The 23,310-nt window shown below is 48.2% G+C and overlaps 1 protein-coding gene across 2 annotated transcripts; it reads right to left on the bottom strand.

Annotated features, from left to right (window-relative positions):
* Positions 1-13,379: 13,379 nt before the first annotated feature.
* Positions 13,380-17,378, bottom strand: LOC133883631 (O-fucosyltransferase 8-like). Of its 2 annotated transcripts, none has more exons than XM_062323004.1 (10): positions 16,611-17,378; positions 16,222-16,311; positions 16,018-16,117; positions 15,695-15,765; positions 15,526-15,614; positions 15,183-15,303; positions 14,934-15,077; positions 14,508-14,839; positions 14,163-14,403; positions 13,380-14,054 (listed from the first exon to the last, which is right to left on the bottom strand). In XM_062323004.1, exons 1-10 carry the CDS (start codon positions 16,920-16,922, stop codon positions 13,725-13,727), a joined length of 1,830 nt encoding a protein of 609 aa, XP_062178988.1. In that variant the 5' UTR covers positions 16,923-17,378; the 3' UTR covers positions 13,380-13,724. The 2 variants fall into 2 exon arrangements, with proteins under 2 accessions (XP_062178988.1, XP_062178989.1); XM_062323005.1 differs by having other exon boundaries at positions 16,222-16,346; positions 16,611-16,735.
* Positions 17,379-23,310: the final 5,932 nt, after the last annotated feature.

Genomic DNA, 23,310 nt, shown 5'->3' with positions numbered 1-23,310 from the left:
GTGGCATGGTTGGATTGGGGTGGCTTGGTCGGTATGTGGTTGGTGGTTTGGTGGGAATGGTTTGCTTTTATACACTTGTTGTTATATATCTGTTTTGATCAGTTGGTTGGCAGGGTTTGAGTCGGTGGTTGGTTAAGTCAGTTGCTTACACCTAGAGTCTAGGTTGCTTACCGCTTAATGAACTTAAACATGTCTTAATCCTTGCTACAGCTTTAAATGCATGATCCTTGGAGTCGAGAATATATATACTCATACTGTGTAAGACTTGCTAGTACCTTCGTGCTAAGGGTGCTGCCCTTAAGTTGCTTTCAGGTTCGCAGGTCGGCGAAGAAGAGGCAGTGTTTGGCTACTTTGTGCCTGCCGATCAGGGTGGCGGGCAGGAGTAGCACCTTCTACTCCGAACTCCGGCGCTTTTGGTATGGAGCCTAAGGGCATACGGCTCCATACTCTTTTGTTGTATAGGTTTTTCTTCCGCTGCATAGTAGTTGTTGTTGTTCCTCTTTTGTTGTAAATTGTGGAAGCAGTTGCTTGTTTAACAATGGTAATCCAGTTTAATTATTTGCTCTCTATTAAACTGTGTTGTGATATTTGAGTTGGAAGGCATGTGTTCCGATCCTGGGCACAAAACACGTGCCGGGACTACCGGAATGGTATTCTGGTTAATCGTCGAGGTTGTGATTATGAATAATGATCCTCCTGATGATTAATTAGAATACTATTTGGACGGTTCCTCACATGCACATAGAATAATCTGGTGCATTTGTCCGGTGTTCAGTAAGTCGTCACAGGATAATCCGGTGTTCACTAGTTTGAGTAGGTACCATGGCTAGTTTCTTCTAATGTACTCACCGGATGATCCGGTGCTTGTACTACTATTGTCATCGGATCATCTAGTGTTCACAGTTTTTCTGAGCCGTTAGGGCAACTGCTAATTGGCGGGTTTGAGGCTATAAATACCCCTACACTCAGTTGTTTCAAGGTGTGGCATGTTGCTAGAGTCCAAAGAATCTCATATACACTTGAGAAGACATCCAAACCACCAAAGTGCTTAAAGTGTTCATCCAAGTCAATTTAGCACACAATTAGAGAGTGATTAGTGCTATTAGACCTAGAGAGAAGTATTGCTAGGTGCTGCAACCTAAACAGTGGATCAAGGAGTGATCCAACCATGTACCGAGAGGTACACCGACGCCTTAAGAGTCTTTGTGACTTGCCGGTAACTTGTTGACCCTCTGACTTGGTGTGTAGTGGTGGCAAGAAGATTGTACAAGGATGCAGAGGCCCTTATCTTTATGACTAAAGCTCTAAAGTGAAGATGACACACAAGTGACCAGAAGAGAGGTTAGTGATGAGACCTCGCCTAGTGTCTTGGTGTCTCATCGTGGTTGAGACCTTGTCTTGATGACTTGGTAGCTCAAGAGCCGTGATCGGAAGAGACTCTGCGATCAGGTGCATATCCTTTATGGAGCTCTATCGTGGACTATGGGTGGCTTGTGTGCCACCGATACCATGGGATAAAAATCCCTTATGCCAAATTTATCTCTCTATCTTATTTACATCTTAGCATTAACATACTTACAATTAACCTTCCTAGAGTAGGTTGTAATCCTCTTGAGCGGTAGAGTAGACATATTAGATAAACTTAGAGCACATTTAGATAAAAATTAAGATAGGTTTATCTTGTGAAGTTTTTGGAGCCATTAGTTTCTAAATGTCCTAATTCACCCCCTCCTCTTAGGACATCACCATTTCTCACAATTGGTATCAGAGCCTCGTACTCCTTAATCCTATAGTTGTGTCATCTGGAGTTGGGATGGATACCTATAGCATTCCACATTTCTACGACACTAATCCCCCCCCCCCCACGAAAAATTCTTATGACTTGTTATTTGCAAGCTAATGGTTTAGATGTTTTGAGAGTCACCGAAGAAGTGATGAAACCACGTGTCACCAATAAGAGAGGCAACTAGATGCATTAGCAAAGAGTATACTTTTATCATCTATATCTGGTGCCCCTGTTGTATGGTACGTCATGCAGACCTCACTTGGGGCTCGGAGCTTCCGAACTCTGTCTCGGTGTCCCATACCTGGAGCACACCGGGTTCATCCGTGTGGTACCCCATGATGAATACTTCACGATGGCGTTTCCTCGAAATGCAACCCATGATAAAAGGACCTCCAGCTATATGCCCAAAGGAAAACCAATCTGATACCGGATAGGTAGGTGCTTTGAGACAGCCCCCGCATCCCCAGCGCCGTCCCAAGGAGACCCTGCACAGGTCGCAGTCTACGGTAGCATCATCGCCTATGCCACCGCGCCACCCAATCGTCAGGGGCTCCCCCCTCCCTACGACTTACCACCGCTCCACGCCCAGCGTCTTGACAACGAGACCATGACACCGGCCCAGAACTTTTAGATCCCGTGAGTGCTCCTTAGCCACCCACCGGTACTTATACTGAAGGGCTCGCCTGTGGCACCATGGCTACATGATCTCACCCTCCTGGCTGAGATTGCCCGACGCCAAATCGTGTCAACATGCACTCTACCCATTGCAAAGGCTGATGAGGGTCACAGATGCCAAGGGTCATGGCTAGGCCCACAGTGGAATAAGTCTTGTGCTCCCTCAACCACAGGAGGTACTCATGGACCACCACCACGTCGGGACAGCCAACCTTCTAACCTGCGTGACTCTTTGCGCCAACGTGACCTCCATGGCGTGATCCAGAGCTAGATGGCCACTAAAGAGTAGAGGACCGAGCTAGATGAGAGCAGGAAGGGGCAAGCAGACCTACCGCATGTCTTCCCCCCACAAGGAGGCATCGGACGGCTCCACCCCATCGCCGAGACCCCAAGACCGCTGTCTCTCCCCCTGGGCACATGCCAACGCCCAACAACGAGTGGCTCCCCGTTACGGGACAGGGTGTAACACCCTATTCGGCCAGTTAAGGCAGGTGCGCTAGCCGAACAAGTTTCGTCTGGTCCTTGCTGAGAAGTATGATGGCTCGACCAACTCGGAGTAGTTCCTACAAATCTACACCACTATGGTGCATGCTATAGGAGGCCATGGGAAGGTCATGGCCAACTACTTCCCTATAGTCTTGACCGGTTCCGCTTAATCTTGGCTAATGAACCTCCCCTATGGGTCAGTTCACTCCTGGGAGGACCTGTGTGACCAGTTCGTCGTCATCTTCCAGGGGACTTACGCTCGACCAAGGGTCGAGGATGACCTATATCAGGTCCGGTGACAACAAGGAGATTCGCTGCGAGACTTCATACGATGTTTCACCGAATGTCAGAACACCATTCCAAGGATCGCCTAGGTAATCCAAAGCACAACGAACTCTTTGAGCTTATGGACAAGTACGCACAGGTCGTCGAGGCTCGAGAGCGACAAATCAATGCCAGGCCGTGACTTGCTTCCGACTAGCCCGCCTCTTCCAAAGGGGTCGACCAAAAGGACAAGAAGAGCAAGCGTAAGGCTGAACCTCCCGAGGTCTTGACAGTCAAGCAAACCGGCCTAACACGCTGGTACAGATAGCCACGACCTCACCGAGTGCAAGGTCATTTGAGGCATCATCGACCAGGAGCTCAGGGAGCGCAAGCGCAAGCACAGCAAGAACGATGAGGACGAGGCCACCCCCAACCAGTAGGCACTACAATACTAGCAGGCTAATAACATGGTCCACCACATCTTTAGAGGTGCCGCGGCATATTCCTCTAACAGGGAATATAAGTCGATGGTCCGGGAGGTGTGGGCGATAGCATCGGACCCGAGCCCATGCCTGAAGTGGCTAGTGGTCCCGCTCACTTTCAGCCGAGCCGATCACCCTGCGTGTGTCAGACACCCTGGTTGCTACCCCATCGTGGTTGAACCTATGGTACAAAACATATGACTATTGAGTACTCATCGATGGGGGAGCTCGATCAACCACCTCTTCGCTGACGCACTGGACACCCTACAAATTTCAAGGAGCTCATTGAGGCCATCTCCACCCTTTCTTCAGGATCACCTCGGGCTCCTTAGCCAAGCCCCTAAGGCAAATCAAGCTGCCCGTTACCTTCGACTCATCGGACAACTTTAGAACCGAAAAGGTCCTGTTCAATGCGGCTGATTTCGGGACCACGTATAACGCGACCCTCGGACAACCATCGATGGCCCAATTCATGGCCATTCCCCACTACACATACCAAGCAATCAAAATCCCTAGGCCAGCAGGGGCCAGCACCATTGTTGGCAACGCCAAAATGACCCTACACTATGACAAAAGGAGTCTCGACATGGACAAGCTGACTCCCAGATCGCAATCCATGACCGCTAAACCCAGCGGGTGACCGGTAAAGGTCCATGTCATCAACATCCCAGACAACCGGCTCAAGGCAGTGAGCCTAGACGACACCGACTTGACCAAGCCAATCCAGATAGGGGCCACACTAGACCCAAAATAGAAACTCACGCTCATCACCTTCCTCTGGGCGAACGCGGACGTCTTTTCATAGAGTCCATCTGATATGCTCTGAGTCCCCATGGATGTGATCAAGCACAAGTTGTCTGTGCGACCAGACACATGACTAGTAAAGCAAAACGTGTGTCGATTTGCAACTGACCGGAAGGAAGCACTTTATCATGAGATCGATAAGCTCCTGAAAGTAGGCTTCATCCAGGAGGTGCAGTACCTAGAATAGCTGGCTAACACAGTAATGGTCCGAAAGCACAATGGCAAGTGGAGAATATGTGTCGACTTCACCGACCTTAATAAGACGTGCCCAAAGGACCTTTTCACTCTTCCTCGAATCAACCAGCTAGTTGACTCAACGGTCGGTAACGATCTATTATGTTTCTTAGATGCTCGATCGGGGTACCATCAAATTAGTATGTTTAAGGTAGATGAGGAAAAGATGGCTTTTGTTACACCCTTTGGGGTCTTTGGCTATGTAAAAATGTATTTTGGTTTAAAAAGCACCGGTGCCACTTACCAATGATGTATTCAACTTATTTCCCGACCACAGCCCAAAAGAAACGTCGAGGCATACATGGACGATGTGGTTGTCAAAAGCAGAAACAAGATAGACTTGGTTGCAAACCTTCAAGAAACATTCAACAATCTCTGGAAGTACTGCAGGAAGCTGAACCCAGAGAAGTGTACGTTCGGGGTTCCGTCAAGGAAGTTGCTCGAATTCCTTACGTCTCATCGAGGAATAAAGGCAAATCCTGATAAGATTAGGGCCATCGACCAGATGAGATCCCCGACCAGGTTAAAAGAAGTTCAGAAACTAACAGGATGCATTGCTGCTCTGAGCAGGTTCATCTCAAGGCTAGGGGAGAAGGGACTGCCGCTCTTCAAACTCCTAAAGAAAAATGGCCACTTCCAGTGGATGCTAGAGGCAGGGGTGGCATTCTAAGAGCTCAAAGGGTACCTCTCCTCCCCTCTCGTACTAGTCGTGCCTCGACCCAATGAGGAGCCTTTGCTATGTTGCCTCAACACCACAGGTCGCGAGCGTGATCCTGATCGTTGAGCAAGAAGGTCTTCAGCGACCAGTATATTACGTCAGTGAGGTCCTATACAATGCGGAGACTCGGTACCTACAGGCTCAAAAACTGCTATACGCCATCCTAATGACCTCTTAAAAGCTCAGACACTACTTTCAGGCTCATAGAATCAAGGTGATTTTCTCGTTCCTAATTAGAAAAATTCTCCATAATTGAGATGCGACATGAAGAATAGCAAAGTGAGCAGTAGAACTCGAGGGATTCAATCTCTAGTTCATCCCCTGAACGTCTAACAAGTCCCAGACGCTGACTAATTTTGTAGCCAAGTGGTCGTCCTTCAAGCCCGAGTAGGTATAGTGACCAGAGGTAGACGAACATCTAACCATGCACTTTGATAGATCGTTCACACTAAAGGGAGCCAAGGCTGGAGTGGTTCTAACCTCACCTATTGGCGACATTCTCAGGTACATAGTTTAATTATATTTTACAACCACTAATAACATTGTTGAATATGAGGGCCTCTTATCCGGATTGCGAGCAGCCCCCACACTTAGAATTAAATGGCTATTAGCGATAAGGGACTTGCTACAAGTTGTTAACCAGGTGCAAAATGAGTTCTAGTGCTCTGGCCCGACAATGGTGGCATACCTCGCCGAAGTGAGAAGACTAGAGTGACGCTTCGTTGGCTGAGGTAAAGCAAGTCCCTCGCAAGGACAACTTCCTAGTCAATGAGTTGGCCCGTCTAGCTTCTTCTCGTGATCCTGTCTTGGTCGGAGTCTTTGAAGAAAGACTCTCACGACCATCCATCGCAGTCTCAGGCCAAGGTGAAGGGGATGCTCCGCTCAGAAACGGAGCACCCAAGGCAACACATTTGGAGGCAACGACTCCTTCGGTGCCATCGACCTCGGGCGGCCATCATATGACCGCCCTGATCAATTCGGATATAACCTGGATGGATTAGATCTTGGACTACCTTCATAATTGAGCAGCCCCCTGATGCTGATACATTAGCAGAAAAGGTCTCGCGGCAAGCCCGCAGATACTTTCTAGTAGAGGGACGCCTCTACCACCAAGGGAGCAATGGCCTTTTAATCAAATGCATCACTTAAGAATAGGGGAGCACACTACTCTCTGATATCTATGGAGGCATATGTGGTAACCACACTTCATATGACACCCTAGTCGGAAAAGCATTCCGGCAAAGATTCTATTAGCCCACTGCCCTCTAGGATGCCTACGAGCTGGTAAAATGGTGTGAGTCGTGTCAGTACCATGGCCGAAATACCAACCTAATAGCCCAGTCACTACAAACCATACCACTCTCTTGGCCTTTCGCTGTCTAGGGGCTCAATATCGTAGGACCATTCCCTAAAGCTCCAAGCAGTTTTGAGTTCCTATTCGTGGCAATCAACAAATTCACTAAGTGGATCGAGGCCGAGCCCATCAGGAAGATCACCGCCATAGCCGCGATTAAGTTCATACGAGAGATAGTAGTGCGGTTTGGTAGTCTGAGCCGCATAATCACGAACAACGGAACTCAGTTCGCTAGTAGTGCTTTATGAGACTATTGCAAAGAGATCGGGATCAAGGTTTACTATGCGTCTGTGGCTCACCCCCAAAGCAATGGATAGGTCAAAAGGGAGAATGGGATGATACTGCAAGGGATCAAAACTCAGATCTTCGACTAGCTTAAAAGCTATTCGAAATGCTAGGTGGACAAACTCCCTATATTACTCTAGTTGTTACGAATGACCCCTAGTTGGGTCACAGCCAAAACCCCTTTCTTCCTGGTTTTCGGGGCCAAAGCAATGCTCCCCTTTGAAATCACCCTTTAGTCGCCCCGAGTCAGCAATTACTTGGATAATGATCAGGTGGCATGACGGGAGGATGACATAAACCTAATCGAAGAGTTCTGTGGTCGCGCTCTAATTCGAGCCACCCGTTATTAGTAGAGCCTCAAATGCTACCATGACCGAAAGGTGCAGAAGTGAACATGGGTCGTAGGTGACCTCGTCCTTAGGAAAATTCAGAATAAGGCCAATTGGAATAAACTCTCCCCAAATGGGAGGGACCCTACAAAGTGGTCGCCATCACCCAATCTGACGCGGTCAAGCTAGCCATGGAGGACGGCCGTGAATTACACAACTCCTGAAACATCGCCTTATTGCATAGGTTTTTTGTGTAGGGTCGCTCAAAGACAAGCTTGTCTATCTATTTTGTAGGACCTTTTGGACGAGCGTGGAATAAAGCTTGTAAGTTCTTAAATTCAAAAAGAAAACCCAGACTCTCTGATTTGCAGGACTTCACAACCAAGCCACGGGCTCCCAATATATTGATTCTCTGAACACAACATGCGACCATGCTCGACGGCCACTACAGAACTTAGTGACAAAGATGCCAAATGACTAAGAGGCCAGAGACAACGACCACCAGGCCACAAGTCCTCACTAGGGTCGAGCGCTACTTGGCCTTGACGGACTTGCCGAGCCGTGTCTTATTCTGCGCACCAAGAATCTGACAAGCGGGCGGATAGAACAAGAATAGTTGTTCAAACCCCACGCTTTTCATTCATGGAAATGTTAGGTACAGGCTGACTAGTTGCATTCGATCGGATTAACTATCCTATTTACATGCCTGCCCTATCCTCCCTGGCTCAAACGGCTAGCACAAAGTTGACAGGAAGAGTCTACCGAACTCTCACCTCTATTTGCCCTTGAATGAGTCAAGGAACGTCTTGTACTCCTCCTTGTGGCGCAGCTCACCACTTTGGGGATGGGACGATGATCGGCATAAGGTACAGGGAAGGTGGCCGACACAAAGACCCTACTAGGGTTGTTGAGCGGCACCGAGGTACCCTGTAGACCTCCCATCCGCTTCATCTCTGACTCTTCCTCTTCATCGATCTCCTTCTCTGGATGGTCCCAATCGGCCCCCTCCTCATCATCAGAGATATCGATGACCTCGGCTGAGAGATCCACCCGAGCAGGAGATCGAGAAGGACCGGAGGGGGGCGACCTTCTTTGGAAGGGCGTGAGCTCGATGGTCACCAGCCTCAACCTCATGAGTGTACTCGTGGCAACCACCATCTCTGGAAGCACCACGGTGAGTAGATCCAGAGTCAGAGCCGACTCTGCCCTCGCCAATCCGTCCGACGTCATCGACCTCTCCGTCAATGAGGGAAGGGAATACGCCATGGCCTCCGGGCCTGCAGCAACTATGGTGCCGAATGCAGAACGGGATGGAGGAAAATGGATTCTAGGCACTAAAAGCTTGAGGGTGAGAAGGAAGGAGAGGGGGTAGCTCGAAAGGCCATCAAGCACTCCTCCTTTTTAAACCACAACAACACCCCCAACCAGTGCGGCCTTCAAAACCACTCGAAACTTGAGGGGGTGCACAGAAGGAACCAAGAGTCCTTCAAGTCTAGCGGCAATAAATGTCCCTCTTTCTCTCATACCCTCTTATTTCCCTCTCGGGACATTTAAACCTCCCCACATGACGCGAAGTTCAAAGTTGCTCTCTGAGAGCTGATGGTGTCAATGACCACTCCCTAGGCAGACTACGCCTGCCCGGGACCCAAGTGGTGTGACTAGGCCAGGCCGCAGTCACGAGGAAGCTTGGGGGCTACTGTCAGTGTATCGGGTAAAGGCGTACCCTAGCAAACAGGCCACGTGAGGGATATAACAGCCAGATGTGTATATTTCCTAAAACTGATCGGTCACGTGACCAGGGTATCGTTCCCACAATCAGTACGAGGCATATGCGACCAGTCTCCCTGCACCTTCACATAAACCCACGACCGACCTCACCTGGTCACAGGACCGGATCTAACATAACTTGTCCAATCGCATTTATTGAGATCCACTCAAGTGTTTTCCGTCCCCAAGCGCCAACTCCAGTGGGCGAAGTCATGGATGGCACAGAGGGGCCTTGTCTCGTCTCGTATCATTAAATGTTACGGAGTGAGACTTTTGCAGGTCGATGTTACGCTACATGATGGATGGGACATTGTCAGCAGGCCAATCAGGCAAGTGGTCGGGGACGGTTCTCCGTAATGATGGCTTGGGTTAGATATTAGGATGAGAAGGGTCTTCTGTTTGGACCCACACGTAAGTTCTCCTCCTGCCTACTATATGAAGGGATGAGGATCCCATTTGTAAAGAGGGAGATCAAGTCTGGTAGCCAGCTAAAGTGACCTCTGTAACCAATTGAGATCTTCCATAACACAACACACATTACGTAGGGCTATTATCCTCTGGGATGCCTGAACCTGTATAACTCCCTGTGTCTCTAAATCCATTGTACACGTGCATATCGATTCTTGAAATGCCATTCACGCTCCCACTGTCCACCATACCTTGAAATCATTATCAGGGACTAACCCTAGATAGTTGCAATCCTCTTGAGCGATAGAGTAGACACACTAGAGAAACCTAGAGCATATTTAGATAGAAATTAGGATAAGTTTATTTTGTGAAGTTTTTGAAGTCATTAGTTTCTAAATGTCCTAATTCACCCCCTCTTAGGACGTCACCATTTCTCACACCTAGTCCTAAGCATGGGCTAGGCTAGGCTCGCTTGGGCCATTCAGACAAAAAGCTCGACTTATTTCGGGCCTAAAATGGTTGTTCAAGCCCAAACCTAAGCTATCACTAGAAAACAAAATCGAGAAAATCAAGTCATCGTCAGGTCAGGCTTGGGCTTAGGCTGGGCCGCTATAACGAAATTGGCCCTATTAGGCCATGATTGTGATTTTGGTGATTAATGACAACATAGTCAATGGGACTAACATGTTTGTCAAGTATATACTTTAGTAGGTCTCATGGATGCAACAAAAGAGCTATCACCGAAGCCGGAACAAAGAGATGAATGAATTAGACATGTTCCATGAATTTTGATGTGATCAAATGGGATGTATTTCTGTATAATCTTGTAGATCTCTTCACAATCTTTCCATGGAGCCCAAGATCATCAAAATCGGAGTTCGGAGCGAAAAGTTATGCCCAAAATAAATAAAACTGTTCTGCTGAAATTTACCTGACCGGATAATCCAGTGCTCACATCAAAATTAGTGTGGTGCTACACTGGATAATCCGGTAAGAACAATGAAAAACAGTCCGGTGTTCACAGAAAGTTTGAAGCGAAGTCTTTTGCCTTACCAGATGATCCGATGTTTACAAAATAAACACACCGGACTATTATTTCCAGAGAGCTCCAAAGTGAACATATACATATAGGATAATCCAGTGCATTTGTCCGATGTTCAGTGAGTCATCACAGGATAATCCGGTGTTCACAGAGACTTGAGTGGGGTTCCAACAGCTAGTTTGTGAGAGTGTACTCACCACATGATCAGGTGTTAGTACTACTATTCTCACCGGATCATCTAGTGTTAACAACTTTATAGAGCCATTAGGTTAACGGCTAGTGCGTGAGTTTGAGGCTATAAATACCCCTCCACTCAGTCATTTGAGTGTGTTGGAGTCCAGAGAAGTTTATATACACCTGAGAATACATCTAAGCCACCAAAGTACTTAAAGTGATCATTCAAGGCGATTAAGTACAAGATTAGTGAGTGATTAGTGCTTATAGGCCTAGATAGTGAGTTGCTAGGTGATTGCTGCCTAGAGAGTGGATCAAGAAGTGATCCAACAGTGTACCTCTTAGTATGCCGGCACCTTAGAGTATTGATGACTCGCCTGCAAGCTTGTTGACCCTCCGACTTAGTATAGAGCAATGGCAAGGCGATTGTGGAGGGACACGGAGACCCTTGCCTTTGTGGCTCAAGCTTTGAAGTGATCACAGTGGTAAGAAACCAGAAGAGAGACTAGTGGTGAGACTTTGTCTTGGTGGCTTAGTGGCTCATCCGGGTGGAGGCCTTATCTTTGTGACTCGGTGGCTCAAAAGTTATGACCGAGTGTCGACCGAGAGCATATACTTTGTGGAGCTCTAATGTGTACTAGGGGTGGCATTCATGTCATCGATACTATGTGAAAAAATTCTTGTGCCAAGTTTGCTCTCTCTACCTTATTTATGTTTCCGCATTTACTTCCTTATAATTTACCTTCTTAGATAGGTTGCAAACGCTTTGATTGGTAGAGTAGACACACTAGATAAACCTAGAGCACATTTAGATAGAAATTAATATAAGTTTATCTTGTGTTGTTTTTGGAGCTGAAATAATTTTAAAAGTCCTAATTCACCCCCTCTTAGAATATCACCGATCCCTACAGCCACCTATTAGTTTTACATAGGAAATAATTGAAATTAATGTTTCAGGTAGGGCTTAGGCTGGGCCTAATTTTTTGGGCTTGCAGCTTATTGCCCAAGCCCACCCATACTAGCTTGTTGGGCTTACTGGGCGGGGCAAAATCGACCTAGGACTGGACTAGGCTTGGGCTTTTTTGACCGGCTTTTTTTTTTTGCTCGGGTCTAGCAGTGCCCAAGGCAAAGAAGCACAATGTGCCCATACTTACTAACGACTCAAGATAATTCAAGCGGCAGCTAGAGAGGCGATGGTATCAAAAAATGGTGACATTTCTTTATGGGGCATTTGCAAATACCTCCCTAGTTTTTTATTTTTTGCAAGGATGCCACTCGAATGATAGTTTTAATAGTATTTTTGTAATTTTTTAGTGATAAGCTTACAATAACACCAGGAGTAGTGGTTTCTTTGCAATTATCCCTTTCTTTATTGTGAGTTTGTGGCCTCTACGGGAGAGGTGGTATATATATAGGGAGTTTGGCTACTAGGTAGAGGTTCTTAACGACCACGAGCCATCGGTGACAAAACACAACAACGAGCACATAGCATCCCCGCATTAGGTGTAGCATATTTGCATTGACGGCTAGAGTAGATGATACTTGTCGCGATGAAGATGGATGTTCTTTATGTGGTGGCGCTCAAGAAGTAGGGAGAAAAAATTAAGGTTCAAGAAAATAAGAGGGTACCATGCAGTGTTAGTGAGAGAAAAGAATTAGGATCAACCCTACAAGATACAAAGATTGGCACAGTTGTGGCTTTTTTTCCGAGGTGGAGAAGAAGACACGCTCCCGCGGTAGTCTTGCTTCATGAGTGAGCGAGAGGGGGATGGTAATGCCGTATGGGGTCGTGGCTAGGTGAGTCTTGGGAGGGAAACTACTTGCCGAGGATGGAGGCGGCAATTCGAAAAGAAAAAAAAAGAAAGGAAACGGTGGACGAGCTCAATGGGACCCCTCTTAGGTTTGCATGAGCCGTTGCTTAATGACTCTGTGGATCCATTTTGCCACTCAACGAGATCCTCTCCGTCCACCGCTTACCGTTGTACACACCCAAGTGCACCGCCTCCGCTCCACTTGTGCTCCCTTTCTTAATCTCTCATTGTGTCTTGTTCTTTCTTTGATAAGCACGGACCATATGTCAGTGGTCATGGTTAGGCTAGCTAGAAATTCAGCACGCCACACAAACTTGATTCTAGATTCTGACTTGGGAGGTCTGGACCTCTAAGTGCTCTCTTTCTTGCGAATTGCTGATGGTTGGATTCAATGTTTTGGATCTAGTCCCTTGACCTTAGCAGCCTTGTTATTTAAAAACAAACAACTACATTAAATAAGTGACACGACAATTCAATCGGGATCCAGAGGATCCCAGTTGAATAGGCTCACATGTCGACGACTTTCAATGCTTCTGCACAGAATCTGTGTCCATAGCTATTGAGTCAGCTCTGAAGGAATGGATGGTGAATTTTTGTGAGGCTGAAATATGGTAAAAGCTATGCTCAAAAGTAGGTGGTTGACAACATTGGTAACCCTTGCCAACTCTTGACCAAAGATGCAAAGCACTTTCAGCTGAGCTATATCTCAGTACCTTGCTGGAAGAGAAAGATTGACTTAAACAAGTTTAGTGGACTAAAACTATATTTTTAGAGCTCATAGTCATAAGTGACACGCTCAAACAAGTACAAAAAACGCTAGCATATTGTACTTTACCTAAAAATACAATGATGTGGAAAAGTACTTTTGAGGAAAACTGACTAAATTCACCGGAATGTATCAAACTTTTGTACAACTCGTCTTTGTAAAGCTCTGTGTTACAGTCGTATTGTAGATTTGTAGGACTAAAAAAAGGTATCACCTTTCCTACCATATGTCCTAGAGCTACTGAAAGAATCCAAAATTTACAGGCAAGATATGCACAAAACTACAAAATAATGGAACAGAACAACCGTATGATCCCAACAGACGCTGCAACCTTGAGGATCAGAAGTCGACGCTGCCGTCGCCGCCGGCCCTGCACATGCACCCGGGCGTCCTCGGCTGCCGGTACACGCTCCGGCCCCTCGGCCGCGGGCTTACTCGCTTGTACTCTGCCGTCATCTGCCTCACCCTCCTCTGGAACGCGCTCCACTCGATGCTTCCTTCCTCGGACAGGATCTGCGCGTACCGCTTCCGGTTCGGGTGCAGCGTCGGTGCGCGGCCCCTGCCGTGGTAGATGCGGTATCCCGACACGAGCGACGAGAGCTGGCTGCCGGAGTCCGTCACAGAGAACACGTCCGCCGAGGCGCTGGCGATGAAGTCCAACGCTGCAAGCTGCAATGCGCGACAATGGCAGGTTAACTCCTCCATCTAGGAACAGATGAACAGTGCTCGGTTCAAATTAAGAACTGCTGTTGTTTGGACAGAGTCTTTGATCTTTACCCGTGAAGAGAAGTTCTTGAATGGCGCGAGCTCTTTGGCGGTGAGGATGTCCTCTTTGGTGACCAGATTTGGGTACAGCCGCGTCAAGGGGCGCAGCCGTGGAGCGCCGCCGTATATCCGCGATCCGGCGACGTAGATGAACGTTCGGCGGTCGTAGCCGAGCGCGGAGAGGACGAGGCCCGCTTCCTCCGGAGTCAGCGGGCACCTCCCCAGGCTGCGCTGCTCCTCCGGCGACACCGAGCTGCCACACGCAACGACGGCGTCAGACAATGCACTCGCGACCGCTTTTTGGCAAATGTGTGCAAGATGCAGAGTTGGCTAGTGCAGCAATGGTTTTCATCGTACGTGTTCCGGAGGCGCATCGCGAGGGCGGGGAAGTGGGTCTCCCTGTACGCCTGCAGCTCCCTCCTCTCCTCCTCTCCCCCGCCGAAGTCGCAGAGGGAGTAGGCGACCATGTCCTCCTCGAACCTCATGTGCAGGGCGAGGTACCTGTTCGGCGCGCCGGCGGTTTGGCTCTCAGCGAAGGCTTGGCCCGCCATGTTGTTCCCGAACAGCTGCTTGTCCATCTCCGTCTGCATCGCGCCCACTCTGCGCAGACGCTGGATCAGCAGGGAGCCGGCTTTTTGGAGTTGAGGGACGAACTTGAGAGCGTGGAAGTTGCATCTGCATCTCAGCCTCTGCAAAAAAAAAAAAAAAGGGTAATTGTGATGAGGAAACAGAGTACGGAAATGGCGCGTTGTTCCAGTGAAGAGAAGGAAGACAAATTGCTACCTGCAGATGGACAGGAACTGAGTCGAACCCAAGCCGGTTTCCGAATCCGAGGAAATGAACGACGCCATTTTGCTGAAGAATGGGAAGTACAGATTTGGCAAATTCAGACGGTTCAGCCTCTTTCGAGATGTCCATATCAGTGATCTGTGACGATGGAAAGAGTGAAATTTGAGCAAAGTGTTTCTGATAAAACGATCACGGTCTGAGAAACAAGTTTCTGAAGTTTCGGAACAGGGCTCAGGCTCCAACCTGGCTGCCAATTGCTTCAAGATCTAGTGACTGAAGCTGTGGTGGTAAATCTTTCACAATACGCACATCACCCTTCATGTAGTTCACGAAGTAGTCTTCCTGATAGATGTCGCCGAACTGACTGGTTGAAATAAAAGGTATGTCAAGCACAGCAAGCAAAAATAGTCAAATGTTTTAATTTTATCATTTTGACTCTACAAGTAGATGACTGGTATTTACCAGCAGAATCAAAATTTCAGTTTGGTGTGGTTCTTTCTACAGTCAACCAGTAGAACTGCGATGATGCAGGCAGCTAAAGAAACTAAAAAGAAAATGCATTGAATCAGTATATGGTACTACTAACCTTGTGTCCTTCCACACGCTGCTGTAAAGAAACCGAGGAAGAACTAGTGTAGCATTAAGCAGAGCAGCAACGACAACAGCATTGCACACCTGGAAGATGAAACTCATTCATCCACTGAACATCAAAACGCACTATTCAGATTGTGAGCATTCCAGCAATATATCCTTACAGCCACACGCTGTTGGTTCAGACCGCCATTTGCGCTGACCAGTATGAACCCATTGTTGTTCTCGTCAGGCTCTGTGAATATATAACCTTTGTCAGAAACAAGTGGTACTCCCAACGTGAAAATTGTGAAATCAAGATGTTCCACCACATCGATTTAACATGCAGGTAGCAGAGCAATTCAAGGATGAACCTATGTTTGATTTTGGTGATTAGGAATTGAAATTACAGCTTACATTCATCACCGTAAATGTGGATAGAGAATTTATGTCACTAGGATTATGTTAGCGTAACTATTTATTTTTGTTTCTGAACAAAAGTATTTACCCTCATCTGCCAAACTGTGCTTAGCAGCACACGTCTTCCATTTTCTCGCTTGTTTGTAGGGCTCTTCCCATAGCGTGAAATCTTCAGATTCAGAGAAGTTCTGCACTGGCAGGGAGGGAAGATTGCAACATGAGTAAGAAGGTAAAGACACACTGTCCTAAACAGTATTGGAGTTGCAGAAAGTAATTGGTGTGGTCATCAAACCTTTGTGACAGCTGATGTTGCCATATGAAGAAGTCTTCCATGCATTATCTGCTCTGCTTGTTCCTTCCTTATAATGTTTTGCTTAAGCTCCTTCATTAAAAAAGGCGGCATGTAAGGCCTAGTGACTTTACATCAAAATATGGAAATTAGTGTAGAATTATGTAGGTGGAATGGCTTTACATCAAAATGTGGAAATGAGCTAAGAACTTGTTTAATATCCTCATCCTCAAATTGAAGAACAGAATCATACCAAGAAGAACTAAGTGCATCGTTAATGGCGCGATCAGAAACAGAATTGAACCCAGATGTGACGCAGAACCGAGGCGATCAGACGCTTAACCATGAGGACACAAACTTAATGATCTGAATTAGTTTGCAATAATAGTTACCTGAAGCCCCCTGAAGTTCCTGGAGATGGTGCTGTTCCTGAACTGCACCTGGTGCACCGCGGACATGACGAGGGAGGCGGCGAGCAAGACGCAGCCCATGACCCCGACGACGGCCGCGAACACCCTGAGGTGCCAGGACGTGACGCCCACGCCCCTCACGGCCGCCTTCCCCTGCTGCCGCGCGCACCGCAGCCTCCCGATGTTAGTCGCGCCGACCCTCCCCACCTCCCCGCCCCGGCCCTGCCCTGCCGCTGCCGCCGCCGAAGAAGTGCAACCCATCTGCCCGACGCCACCGCAAGAAACACCCTCCATTTCCGTAGCTCGATCACGGCAACGTAGCCACAGGAGGCAGCAGGAAGGAAGAACAAGCTGCCTAGCTTGGCGTTGAGGGCAACCTCAACTCAAGCAACACGGCAGGCAAACAGCCCCATCTGGTACGTGCGCTGCGCAGCTAGCTGTTGAACGATTCCCTCCACTTTTTTTTTCCGCCCTCCCGTACTTGACCAGTTCACGGGCAACGTGGCCGCCGGGCGATCTGCGTGGGAGCTTCTTCGGCTTCGATTATAGAATGGTAGCAGGTCAAACGAGGCGGAGCTGAGATGCCGCAGCTTCCATCCCGTCTCGATCGGTGTAACCACCACCGGGTGCTGCTGCTGGCGGGCGGTGCTCTGCTGCCTTGGCGCGATAAAGGAACCGGAAATGGGGCTTTCGTGCCGGGACGGGAGGGAGGACTAGAAAATCGGCGAGCTGGTGTGGGAGAGAGATCACCTAACGTGACAAGGACTCGCCCTGCCGGGATCGTATGTATGATTTGCGTGATCATTGTGTCGAGAAACGGGTAGACTATGTTAACATAAAATAAAATTTTCTCTATCACATTTAATAAAAAAATCATATAAGTACATGATCATAAATCATTATTACTAACGCGCAGTGTAGTGGAAGAAGAATTGAAGTAGATCGATTCAATGTTGTGCACGTCAATACAGAAGATACAGCTCTCTGACCAGCTCTGAGTAGGTGCGTCGTGCTCCTCGACCACCTCCGTGACCACGAAGCGAAAGTAGTCTCGACCACCTCGTCGACCACAAAGAGAAAGTAATGGATCTTATTGTAGTGTCTTTGTCTCCGATCAGCACCGCAGCAACGGTAACAGAACCTCTACGGCATACACACGTACAGGGATGAAATGTCATACACCGGTGTGCTAGCAACGCATCCGGCTAAGGTTTCATAGCGAGTTCGGGAAGATGGGGTGGTCACAGTTGTTTTTAAAAAAAATCGATGCACCCATGATCCTGTTTTCTCTTATATAGAACACATTAATTGGCATTTAATCGTATTAAAGTCTATCATGACTCTAAACCCTAATAAACCTTTAATTATATTAAATCATATTTATAAATTCAATTTGCATATACCATCATGTGTAGGACATATCGTCAACACATTGTCACGTAGTACTCCCTCTTAGTTGGATTCAGGTTTTGATGAGAAACTGGGAGGAGGCCATGATCATTGTCCAAGCGGAGGTGTCGTGTTCGGTTGGGCCGGGCGTTGATTAGTTGGGTGATGGCGAGGCGGCAAACTAGCTGGATGGTTCATTGGTTGGAGTGGGTAACCGGCTGGGCGGTTGGTGCAAGCGCAGGTACAGCTTTCTGTGTAGGGACTAGGGATGGTTGGAGTGTTGGTTACTTTACTACTTTAGTCGCTGGGCACACAGTGTGTTCAGCTCCCATCTCCTGCTTCTTCTTCTTTTGAACAGACAGCACTAGACAGTCAGTTTTTATTAATATAGCAGCAGAAAAAAATATATGAGTATAGTTGTGGGAGGCTATAATCAGAAAAATAAAAGAAAAAAACAATATTGTAACAACTAAACAACCACAACCAACTATAGCAACTATAAACTCGACTGGTTGGACAAAGGACCGCAACACGCATCGACAACATCATCGAACCACCAAGACACCCCCCCTTCACATCATCAAGCAAAGCTGTCCTGAGTAGAAAAACGACCACCGCTATGCGTGACCGACTGTCGTCGTGTCACCATGCTTCACCAACTCAATTGCACAAAGTCTAGCCGCACCGTTGGCAACCTCGCCTTTGCCGCCATCAGCACTCAAGCGGGAGCCGTGTTGCACCGAGCTCGCCGCTAATGTGTAGGGATAGCCGCCGTAGCCCGGCTCCCACCATTGTGTGCCACCACCTGCCATCGCAAGAATTAGATCCCACCGCCAACCTGGCCCCTACCGTGCCAGACTGGCCATCTTTGTGCGAGACCAACCGTTGTCGCCCAGGCCCGATGCAATTCTGAATGCTTCGCCGAGTCACCAAACAGGCCACCGCAATGCAGGACCAGTCGCCAAACCGCCACAGCGACAACGTCATTCCAAACACCCAAACCAGGACCAGACATCCCCAAGACAGCCGCATGGCCTAGGTCACCCCTTGTCGAACTTGACGCCGCCATGCAGGCCTAGCCGCAGCTGGGTACCCAGCCATCACCCAACTACCGCACGCGGGTGAAAGGATCGAATGGCCCAAGAGGGGAGGGTGAATTGTACTATTAAAAAATTTACTCCTACCGAAATCTAGAACAAGTAGCAACTTTAGTCTAGATGAATTGAAATATGACTACACGATCAAACTAGATGGAAACATGAAAAAACAAGCAAGCTAGAACACAAAGTAAATGCGGAAAGAAAAGCTTGCAAGAAGTAAAATTCTCAAATGTAAATGCGGAGAAGTAAGAATATGGACAAGAGAACGCCAATTTTTTTCAAAGATATCGAGGAGTTGGCACTCCCCCTAGTCCTCGTTGAAGCATCCACAAAGGATATGGCTCCCCCTTGAGTCACGATGTCTCAAGTTCTAACTCATGATTGCCGCTTCTCCATCTCCGGATTGGTTGACATCAAACCAAGCACATAGCTCTTCTCGGAGCTCCCACAAGAACTCTAAGAGCTCACCAAGACATCTCCAATCACCAAAGACTGGCTAGGTATTGCCAACCACCAAGAGTAACAGGCCAATAGCTTCACTTGACCAAGATCAAGTCTAGACTACAACTAGATGCACACTTGCTATTCTTAAAACACTAATGAAGTCTTTAACCTTCAATTGGAGACTTAAAATCAACTTAAGTGCTCTCCCTTGCTTCTTGATGACACACGCAGTGCGTGAACTCCTCTGGGTTGCTAGAGAGACAAATGAAACCAAGTGAGGGAGTATTTATAGGCTAGATATCCAAATATAGTCGTTTCCTAACCACCCACTTTTCTATTAGCACCGGATGATCCGATAAGTACCATGTTACAAACACCGAACAATCCGGTGAGTAAAAACTCCAGGGATAACTGTGCCGGCTGTCATTAGACACTGATGCTCTGGTGTACTCATCCGGTGACCACTGAAGTTACACCGGACAATGTGGTTTGAAGAACCAGGCCAAAACACTCATTGCAAACCTCTCTATAAGAATTAGTTTGGTGATGTCATCTTTGCCTACACCAGACCATCCGGTGAGTGAAGCCTCTTCTGAACCTCTCTACAACGTTGCTCCAGTGCATTTGCCCGGTGAGCACAACGTAAACACCGGATTATTCGATGAGTAGAGCTTCATGTTTCTACACTTGTAATTTGCTCTGTAAGAAATAGTCTAGTGATCCCCTCTTTCCATCACCGGATAATCCAGTGAGCTCAAATTCATTTTCCCTTGGAAATTTTGCTTCTGCTGAAAAAAGTTTGGTTCACTCACCACTCTAACACTGAACCATCCGATGAAACACTTCGAAAACTTTTGAACACATGTCATCAAAAAAAGCTTCCGGTGATTTCACTAGTTAGACACCAGATCATCCTGTGCACTAAGTTCTCTTCTGATCTGAACCGAAAGAGAAACTCCGGTGAGGATTCATTTCAAGTCCCCAAACTATCCGGTGACGTATATTTGTTGCTGAGCTCGTCCAATTCAACCCTCTTTGAGCTCTAACTTGATGATTCAATACAGGGCTTCTATGAGCTACCTAGTGCTAGAAATTCACAAGTGTGCATAAAATCAAGTCTAGACTCACTAGATCATGCTACTACTCTTAGCTATTCTTTATAGTACGGTCAAAAAGACCAAGAAAGAAGACCTATACTACTTTAAGTGACCTTCATCTTCTTTCTGACATTTAGAACTAGAAGATCCTTAATCTTGATACACATATCCTTTGATCGTCCATATAATCAACTTAGGAACCAAGAGTACTAAATCATCATTGTGAACTAAATTTTTTTATACCATTCAAAACACACTTGTTAGTCACAATAATATGGTTGCTATTAATCACCAAAACACTTACCACTTACCTAGGGGCCTAGATTATACAGCGAGCAGCCCACGTTACTGTCGCCACAACACCTGGGTTAGTTTGGAACCCATCAGACACCAACGCGTCATCGGCCTTGGTTTTCATGCATGGATAACACCCCTCGCCCATCACGACCACCACTCGTCGGGTCACACCATCTTGAGCTCTACTGAAGACCATGGATGACACCATCTTCTCATGACGCATCTGCCTTGTCACACCATGTCATCGCACTGGATGTTTGTGGATATGTACAATGTCGCCAACGCTTGCCACCATCGCGTCACCCAGGACGCCGCTATGCGCATCGCCTCTACCGCGCCAGATTGGCCACGACCATGCCGGACTAGTCGCCACCACCACCACGTGGAACCAAAAGCACTGCGCCAACCCAACGCCACCACACTGGGCTGGCCGCCGCCATGCAGGACCACTTGTCACCGCCACACAGGTTGAGCCACATGTGCTTAGTTCCATGTGCTGCGCAAGACGCTCAGCTGCAGCCCATCGGATCGTTCCTTCTCCACATCGAGCCTATGTGACTAGCCGCTGACAACCTCCTCACTAGTGCCATCAGCCTCATCACCCAACGCCGTCCTGCCGATGTGGTTGTCATCTGCCAAGGCCTAGCTATGCGTTGGGCTGCCTCCGCTAGCCCCCATGCCGAATCTGGGGATCAAGCAGATCCATGCGTGGATCCGAGCCACACCGCGCTTCCTTGTTCGCCATTGCGCCATCTTGCCGTTTCTGGACACTGGTCTCACGGGCACGCTGGGTCAAGGCAGGGCGGCACCCCTTTTATCACTGGCCTCCATGACACCGCAGAGAAGCCCCCCTCCCCTAATGCCTCCATGAAAGAAAAGGCCCCGCCACTGCTGTTGTCACGTCCTAAAATCCGTAATTGTGTGTTTTAATCCTAAAACATGCAATTTCAGCTTCATGTTCCAGTTTGGGTCACTGGAGCACCTCACTTTGAATCAATGAGGTGGGAGAAGGAAAATCTAAGAGAAATAAAAGAGCTAGAAGCAAGTCTGGACTTTCCTCTAGGTAAATGGGGCCCACTTGGGTGGAAAATATCTCTCTATAGGTGGGCAACAACACTCTCTCTCCCCCTAAAAAGCTTGCCCATACGTACTACTCACCCACTCCACCAGATAAGGCTTTTTGAGGAAGCAAGTTGGAGTTGGCTGTCTCTCACTCTCTCTTTTAGGCTCCATTTTTCCCCTTTTGGATCCCTACCTCTGGGAGCAAGATCAAGGTACGTATGTGGTACTCACCTGACCACCAGCTCAGGGACTACTCGTCCATCCAATTCATTTTCAGTTTCCCCGAAGGAATTCGAGCTGGTTCTGAACTTGTTTGGTGTTCTTTGGGAGAAGCAAGGAAGCAGCAGTTTTTCCTCTCTTCTCCAAGCCATTTTCCGTCGTTTCCTCCTTCAACTGGCGGTCACCAACCTCAGCAAAGGACCTTAGGTGAGTCTGCTAGGCTCCCATGGCAAGTATGCTCATTTTTGGTTGGATAGATCTTGATTCTGGAACTAGGGTTGCAAAGTTCTTAAAGTTCTGCAGTCTGGGAACAAATGAGGATTTATGTGGATTTGAGTTAGGGATCATGTTGCTAGGCGGTTGAGCAAAGTCTAGACCCTGTACACCCTTCTAGGCATTTTTACTTTTGATTTAGAGAGACTCCCAGGTTAGTTTAGCTCAGTTTTTCCCTTCGTAATGGCTGCTGTTCTGGAGCTGCGCGAGGCTGATTTTACTGTAGCGCCGAATACTGTTCACCGAGCACCCCTGATACTGTTCACCCGACGACCCCCGGGTACTGTTCACCCGAGCACGAGCTCAGTTACCGCGAGCACTCCCGAGCACCCCGGGGTACTGTTCACCCGACGACCCCCGGGTACTGTTCACCCGAGCACGAGCTCAGTCACCGCGAGCACTCCCGAGCACCCCGGGTACTGTTCACCCGACGACCTCTGGGTACTGTTCACCCGAGCACGAGTTCAGTCACCGCGAGCACCCCCTGATACTGTTCACCGAGCACTCCCTGATACTGTTCACCGACGACCCCCGGGTACTGTTCACCCGAGCACCCCCGGGTACTGTTCACCCGACGACCCCCGGGTACTGTTCACCCGAGGACCCCCTGTACTGTTCACCCCGAGCACGATCGACCCCGACGACCCCCGGGTACTGTTCACCCCGAGCACCCCGAGCACCCCCCTGTACTGTTCACCCCGAGCACCCGAGCACGGTCGATCCCGAGCACCCCCGGGTACTGTTCACCCCGGTACCCCCGTGAGTACTGTTCATCCCGGGCACCCGAGCACGGTTTATCAG

The sequence above is a fragment of the Phragmites australis genome, chromosome 10 (genome assembly GCF_958298935.1).
Source record: "Phragmites australis chromosome 10, lpPhrAust1.1, whole genome shotgun sequence".
In the NCBI taxonomy this organism is placed as follows: Eukaryota; Viridiplantae; Streptophyta; class Magnoliopsida; order Poales; family Poaceae; genus Phragmites; species Phragmites australis.
The sequence above is the reverse complement of the archived record's forward strand: the minus strand, read 5'-3'. Positions and strand labels throughout refer to the sequence as shown.

Bases quoted from the DNA above. Each gene is read 5' to 3' on its own strand.
- LOC133883631 (XM_062323004.1), bottom strand. From the start codon at position 16,922: ATGGAGGGTGTTTCTTGCGGTGGCGTCGGGCAGATGGGTTGCACTTCT. The intron at 16,312-16,610 runs GTAACTATTATT...TTTTTAATGAAG, and splicing joins GGAACTTCAGGGGGCTTCAG to GAGCTTAAGCAAAACATTAT. The intron at 16,118-16,221 runs GTTTGATGACCA...CTGCCAGTGCAG, and splicing joins CAACATCAGCTGTCACAAAG to AACTTCTCTGAATCTGAAGA.